Source organism: Choloepus didactylus, chromosome 4 (genome assembly GCF_015220235.1).
Source record: "Choloepus didactylus isolate mChoDid1 chromosome 4, mChoDid1.pri, whole genome shotgun sequence".
In the NCBI taxonomy this organism is placed as follows: domain Eukaryota; kingdom Metazoa; phylum Chordata; class Mammalia; order Pilosa; family Megalonychidae; genus Choloepus; species Choloepus didactylus.
The window spans coordinates 599,652-607,719 of record NC_051310.1 but is presented as its reverse complement, the minus strand read 5'-3'; the positions used below and the strand labels follow the sequence as shown (position 1 = coordinate 607,719).

The window sequence follows — 8,068 nt, the reverse complement described above, 5'->3', positions numbered from 1 at the left end:
TTGCAGAAACCTTGGATGGCCTCTTTCCCTCCTTCCAGATCCATACTGTTCTTCCCCTAATCAGCTTGTGGCTCCTCAAGATCTGACATTCCTACAACATGGAAACAAGAATCATCCCTAACTAGCAGTACTATATGTACAACATTTAACATAGATGACCTGCTTCTGCAGACATCAATCTTGGTCAAAAGAGACACTCTAGATCTTCATTCTATCAACAAATGCCCCCTAGAGTGATGCCATGTTTTCAGACACTGGCATAGGTGATGGGGGTGGGAAGATGTGCAGATTACCCTTGTTCTGAGGCTGGGGTCTCCTTGAGGACAGGCTCAAGCCTTGGCATCTCCACAGTTCCAGTGTGTAATGCAGAACCTGACTCAGAGTCTGTTACTAACAATTAAATGGTGTAATAGAAGGAGCTTTAATATTAACACTTTCAAACACAAAATTTAAGGTGTGAGCACTCCCAAAAATTTTCAGACACAACTTGAATACTGGATGATTTAGTACAAGCTCTTAAACCATTAGAAAGGCTACCTTTGGATTAACCTAACAAGTTGACCCAGAGATGACTTACATCAAATTAATTTATGCTTCCACAAAATGAACAGAATCAAGTTTTCAATCTTGGATATTTCTAAAATACTCAAATTCATTCACTCTTTCATATGATGAGTTTTCTAGATAAACAATCCCTTCACATTTGCATTGTTAATTGCCAATTTTAAAAGTAATGCCATATTTGTTTTCCCACTAATTGTTACTTCCGCGAATCCCAACAAGAGATGATGAGGTATCTGTTATCAGTATGGAGTAACTAGTAATTAGCTACATGGATGCTTTCTGAGAAAGTTAGAGGTGCTGGGATGTATCATGAATCCCGTGAGGCCCTGGGGACTGTGCTGCAAACGGAGGCCAGTCCTCACCTCACCAGAGACTCACCAGCCCTTGTCCGACAACTGCAGATGAAACCTCCCAGTCCAGCCTTTCATGGCAACACCCCATTCAGGTGCCATTTCCATTGGGGTATTCCTGCTGGCACAAGACAGGGGTTTCTTGTGTTGGAATACATTTGGGTCTGTGTCAGGAAGGAGAGATTCAGGATGGGTCCAGGTGACCCCTCCAAGGGGAGCTGTCCCCCTTCTTCCCCAATGGAGCCTGGGTTTGCAGACCCCTCCTCAGTCCCTAAAGACCAGGGCTAGGAAGGATGCTCATCCTCAAATGCTGCTCAATCTTGGATGAGGACTGAGCTGATTCTTCCCTGGAGCCCTGAACACTTTCTTGCAGTACCTCATGCGTTAGCAGAGATCAGCCATTTTTAGGGCTATGGAATGAATTTTGTGGATCACCCAAATTTTGTGTCATAGTTCTGTCAGTTTCCTCTCTGGCACCAGGAAACCTAGGGCATCTGGGGAGCAAGCTGGGTGTCCAGCATTTTGAACTGGGGCTTATGAGTAAGCACATTTAAAGTAAGTCGGTCAACTCTGTCTCTTCTCCCACCACTCACTTTTTTTTTTCTTTTCAATTTTAGTCGAATGGAAATCAGATTATACTGTTGAAACAAAAAAAAAATCATTTTGGGTAATGTGTGAGGTTGCCAAACATGGCAGGACATCATGAGGGTGTGTTGTGCTGAAGGGACAGTTTTATGTGGGATTGTGATACTAATTACGTGGTCTTTTGCACTGGTCAAAATCCACAGTTTGGTAGGTTCAGCACAAGGAGTGAATGTTGGGTTGGGGAGAGATGGAGTGCAGACTCTGACAAATGAACCTAACTTGTTACAAAGAAATCTATTGGTCATTAAAAGGGGTGGCAGGAAAGGATCTCACCAACATGAGTTTGGAAAACTACATTTTGACTGGATTCTGTAAAGCAGACTGCAAAAAACTGCAAACGAACATAGTGCTCAAGTTGATAATATTACATTTCACTGGGTACAGGTTAACAATTCAAAAACCATTTTATTTGTATTTGAGAGTTGTTCAAATAAATACATACATTGCAGGCAATGAGAGCTGGGTCTCCCACTTGTTGAAGAATGAAATTATTAATGGGTCAAAGGCAAGCAGGATAAACCCTGTAGTATTGGATGCATCACTACAGATTCAGGTTTTCTTAAAAATTATATATGGGTAGAAAGATATAGCAATGACTATAGATGATTTTTACATGTGGATTAGTGTACATCCATAGACAAACTCTGTCCAATGGGGGCACCCCAATATCAAGGGGGCAGTGTGGCACTCAGGTCTCATTCTGTAAAGAAAATTTTCAATGTAAGGAACCAGGGCTCCCCTGAAGAGTGGATTAATTCACAGCTGGGGCAGGGGAAATAAAAGATGAGCCTGGAGCAGCTTGTGGTGCCAGAGCACAAGGAAATACCAAAAAGAAGTAAAAGACAAAGGAGGAGGAGAAGGAAAAGTAGTAGAACCAAAAAACAGGAAGACATTTGTCAAGGTGATACAGAATCCACCTGAAGGTACTCCCAATGGCCAAAATTCTGGTGATTGGAACAAGAGAATAAATCATGGTCATGTCCAATTATAGCCCAAATAATGAAAGGAATATCTACGAGTCCACACTGATGTAGACCCTCGCCTCTGTCTGTCTCCACCCGAGACCTGGATGCTGTGACCTCAGCTGGAGCTTGGGGCAGGAGCTCTCCTCAGACCCACCAAACTGCTGACCTCTGCAGGGCAACCTTGGCTCCTGGTCACTCTCAGGTAGGGTCTGATCTGGATGTCCCCTCCCCCCACCGACTCGGTAAAGGGGTTTCATGCCTTAATCCTCTGCTTCTTGATGTCAGGATGGGAGTGGCCTCTCCATGATCTGAACGTGGCAGCATCCTCTGAACCCCCAGCATCCTCACGCGTACTGCTGGCAGCTCACACCTGCATGTACGTCCCAGGACGTTGCTGAGTGCAAGAGAGCAGGGGTGCTGCAGTCTCGTGTTTCCACCAGGGCCCATGGCAGTGTCTGGCTGGGGTGGGAGAATGGATGCCCACTCCCTTGTCTTGAGGTGGACAAACTATGGTCACTTCATGCCACAGAGCTCCCAGGGTGTCAGGCTGAGGCTGGGACCTGACCTGAAGTCACACTCCTGCTTTGCTTCTTCAGTTACCTTCTTTGCTTCCCTGGAGCATATCTGTAATAAATCACTGACATGGAGAGCTCATCTCAGAGTCAACAACTAGGTAGCCTGTCTGAGGGCAGCCTGCCTCTGGCCATGCTGGCTGCATGAGAACTGCCCATTCAGAGAAACCCCTTACAGTTCAGATGATCGAGTGGCCAGTGGGGAGCTCATGTTCCCTGAAATGGGAATTTCTGGAGGGGAGGAGCCTCCTGGGCCACCTGTCCTCACTGCACTTTCAGAAAAGTCCAATTTGATCCTCACAGTTCCACTTCTCCTGGAATTCCCTTTAGAGGGAAGCATGGGCTTTTCCAGTCCTTCTTTCACAGAAAGGTCCCTAACTGTTTTCCCTCCCACACCACCATCCTTCCCTCCTGTCCACTGAAGCCTCTTGGGCACAGGCCTCCATCTGGAGAGTGGGTTGGGAAATGCTTGCTTTGCATTGATGGTTTTGGTCTCCTCTGTCAGTTGGCTTCTTTGACTTCCTAGTAATCAGCAAAAGCTGGCTTCTGTGGTCAGAAAGTATCACGCAGATGAGTGGTCCAACTCTGTCTCCTACAAAGATCACATTTACTTGAGACACTCAAACACAGAGTTCTCCAGAAGGACATGGAGTGCCATTCATTCCCCAAGTGTTTATCAGGCACCTGCAGAGTGCCAGGCACTCTGCTTCATGCTCAGCTTGAATTAGGCAGAGAAGGTCCGCACACTGCTGGGACTCACCTCCTCTGTGGGGAGGCATTCGCTCACTCTACAGGTACTTACCAGATGTCTGCTGCGAACAGGTTACTGTCCTAGACACTAGGAGCACAGAGGAGGAACAAAGAGAGAAGTCCCATGCCCTCATGGAGCTTATATTTGAATAAAATATGAATGACTAAAAAATAATCAAGGTAACTTCACATAGTGGTAAATGGTTGAAAGGAAATAAACAGAATAACAGTGTGACTGTTTGGAAGAAATGTTTTAGAAAAAGTGGCAGGAAGAATTCTCCAAGGTTGCATTTCATCTGAGACCTGCAGGATGAACGTGTTCAGCCAGGTGAAGGGGCAGAGGCAAGGGAGGGCCTGGCAGGCAGACAGACAGACAGACAGAGTCAGATGCTGGGACAGGAAATGGGGTGAGGGGAGAGGGGGAGTTAGATCAGTGGGTTGGAGCTGAATCACGGGGACTTCGGAGACCCTGTAACAAGTGTGATGGAGACCATTTCACAGCCTATATTTTGCAGGAAGATATAAAGGACAGAGGTCACTGGGCAGCATGCTGATATCCACCCTCTTTCTAAACCTGGTAGATTATGATTCCCTTTTCCCCATCTGACAGCATTCACCAAGAAAGACAAAAAGCAAGACCATAAAATCTATCTTACAATTTTCAAAGGATTCAAGTCACACAATCTATGTTCAATGATAATAAATGAATTGAATTAGAAATGAACAACACAGGGATAGTTGGAAAATATCCCAAGATTTGGAAATCAAATAACACACTTCTTGATAGCACATGGTTCAGATAATAAATCACAAAGGAAATTAGAAAGCATTGTGAACTTAATGAAAAAGACAATGCAACATATCAGATTTTGCATGATGCTGCAAAAGAGTATTAAGGGGAATTTTCGAGCACTATACCCCTATACCAGAGAAGTGGAAAGTACAGGCCAGATCATTTGGAATTTCTTACTTCACTAATGTGCAATTGGAAGCTACTCAATGACTTTAATCAGAGAAATGGCATAATTGGATTTCTATTTTAAAACACTTCTCTGTATAACACAAGCTGTTAGTAAGGATGTGGAGAAACAGAATGCACACTAATTGCTGGGGTGAGTGTAAAATGGTACAAATGTTTTAGGAAAAACACAGTTTTTTTATTTTTATTTTTCAAAAGCAAACATACACATTTCCTAAGACCTAGGAATGCTCCAAGTCATTTAACAAAGAGAAACAAAAAATGTCTTCTTTATTCATAATGGACAAAAGTTAGAAAAAATACAAATGTCCATCAACAGATGAATGGATAAATAAAATCTTGTATATTCATAAATCAAGAAAAAGGAAGAAACTAATGACACAGGAAACCACATGAATGAATCTCAAAAAACAGTAAGCTAAGTGAGAGGACCTGTGTACTCTATAATTCCATTTATATGAAGTTCTAGGACATGTATTTCATACATCAATTCATTAACTTAAAGTGTATAAGTCAATGTGCAACACTTGCCACTTCTAATTCCAAAGCACTTTCATCAGCCCCAAAAGAAATCCCACACCCTGTACTCCCCCACCCAGCCAGCCCTGAGGAATCACCAATCTACTTTATCTATGGATTTGCCTATTCTGGATATTTAATAAAAATGGAATTATACAATGAAAAAAATCTCAGAAAATCTGCATGCTTCTGTATACATTTCATTGAAAATTTTACATCAAAGGAAAAAGAAACTAAAGAAATGTTGAACCCAAATCAAGGATAATCATGAAGATGTATGTAAGGAAAGTGTACTAATATTTGAAACTTGCTTTGAAATTCATAAGAAAGAAGTTGAGTTGATGGATAGATGGATAAGTAATAAAACACCTGTGGGAACAACCTGAAGTAGAATGTAGATAATGGGCAAATGAGTGTTCACTGTAAAATTCTTTCATCTTTGTCATATGCTAAAAACCTTACATTATAAAATATAACGAAATTTATGCCTGACCTTGGGAGGTCAAGGATACATGTGGACAGACCAGGTGGCAGTGCTGAGACATCCAGCAGGGACGCTCTGGCATCTGCAGGTGAGGGTCAGAGAAGGGAGAAGCAGCAGATGTGAGAGGTGCTCAGATTCAATAAGTAGGTGTGAGGATGTTTGGACACTGAAGCTATGAAAGAGGATCAAGAATCCTCAGTGATTGTGACTCCTGACAGTTAGGTGGGAGTGAAGGGACTGATGAGCATGCACGTAGACTGTCAAATAGGATCCTTGGAAAACTGCCAAGTGCCATTTAGCTCTGCAGTCAGATCAACGAGTCTGGGTTTGTGGGTGAGGGACAGTCTTCACTGAAGTGGGAGGCTCTGACACCATCTCTCATCCCCTTCACAGCACAAGGCCACAACACTCACAGTTGTGGTGAGGAGCAGTGAATCTTGTCTCTTCTCAAACTCTCACCAAAAGGAGTTAGGTCAGAGAATCTGGGTCCAGGTGAGGCTCTGCAAAGCAGGATATCGAGGGACCCCCTGTCAAATGCATGAAGCAGTGAGCACAGTGGGCCTCGCTCCAGAGCCAGAGACCCACCATGAAAGAGGAAGTGGCCAGTTCCCAATATGGGAGCACTTTGTTTTTAAGTCTATCACATGAATTACCTTCTACTCCTTGACACTTGTACCAGATATCAAATGTTATTATTTAGTTAATTCCTTAACATCTATAAAAAGTCACCTTGGCTTTTTCCTTTCATTTCCTGAATGTGGGAAGCACCCTCCTGAGGGCCACTTTTACATACTTGTTGCGCAGATTGTAGATGAGTGGGTTCAGGGTGGGGCTGACTGATGTGTACATTATGGCGACCACTTTGCCATTTTCCGTGGAGGACTCAGACCCTGGGAGGAAGCAGGTGTAGATGAGAGTGCAGTAGCACAGGCAGACCACCAGGAGATGGGAGGAGCAGGTAGAGAAGGCCCTGCGCTTGCCCTCAGCCGAGCGGATGCGCAGGATGCTGGCGATGATGAAGGCGTAAGACAGCATGGTGAGCAGGAAGTTGACCACCCCAAAGAACCCATCTGCAATAAATATCATGATGTTGTTCAGGTTCTTTGGACCACAGGCGAACAGCAACAGTGTGGGTAATTCACAGAAAAAGTGATGGATCTGATTGGTGCCACAGAATGTTAGCCATGCCATCAGGCCAGTGTGCACAGAAGTGTTGACCCCACTGACTGCCCACACGCTGCCTGCCAGCAGGGCACAGTGGGGTCTGCTCATCAGTGTGTGATGGTGCAGGGGCTGGCAGATGGCCATGTAGTGGTCATATGCCATGACTGTGAGCAGCAGCAGCAGCTCAGCCCCCAGGATCCATGTGAAGGAGAATTGCTGGGTCATGCAGCCTCCGTAGGAGATGGTGCTGCCCTGACCCATCAGAATCTCCAGCAACTTGGGGAGGTTAGTGGATGTGCAGACAATGTCTAAGATGGCCAGGTTGGTGAGAAAGAAGTACATCGGTGTGTGGAGCCCTGGGTTCAGGCAGATGGCCATGAGGATGAGGCTGTTCCCTGCAAGAGCTGTCAGGTAAAGGAGGAGGAAGAGAGCACTGAAGACACCCTGCAGCTGGGGGTTTTCTGAGAGGCCCTGCAGGACAAACTCCACCACGGCCGTGAGATTGATTGCTGCCATTGGGTGTGGAGGGTCTCCGGGGTTCCTGGGAAGCAGCCAGCACCTGGCAGAGGGAGACACAAGGACCAGGTGGGTGACATGGCCTGTCTACACTCAGGTCCTGCTAAGACTCTCAGGGATGAGTGTGGTGGAGCCTCTGCCCTGGAAGCACTCGGCAAAGATGTTAACATATGTCCCAGCACTAAGGGAGATGATCTGAGGGTTAACTCTCCCCTCTGGACACCCCCAATCCCCAGAACCTCTATGTTAGGCCAAACTCCCCACCCCCAACATAACCCCCCTGATGTTAATCCCTTGTCTTACCCCAAACACCCCTGATATCAACTCCTTATCTTACCTGACATGAACTCCTCAGCTTACCCTGGAGCAAACCAATCCCCTGATGTCAACTCCTTACTTCTCTGTCTTACCCACCAACAATTATTCCCCCAACCCCCTCTCGAAAAGCTATAAAACTGTACTCTCACCTTTGTTCAGAGCTGCTGCCCTTCTTAGGCTTCAGCCCACTGGTGCATGGCTACAATAAAACTTTCTCCAATTGAGCTTTGATCTCTTCTCTT

At 45.2% G+C, this 8,068-nt stretch overlaps 1 protein-coding gene across 1 annotated transcript; it reads right to left on the bottom strand.

The window, feature by feature from the left end:
• Positions 1 to 6,572: 6,572 nt before the first annotated feature.
• LOC119530954 (olfactory receptor 13A1-like) lies at positions 6,573 to 7,508 on the bottom strand. The gene has a single exon (XM_037831608.1). It carries the CDS (start codon positions 7,506 to 7,508, stop codon positions 6,573 to 6,575), a length of 936 nt encoding a protein of 311 aa, XP_037687536.1.
• Between the last annotated feature and the right edge of the window lie 560 nt (positions 7,509 to 8,068).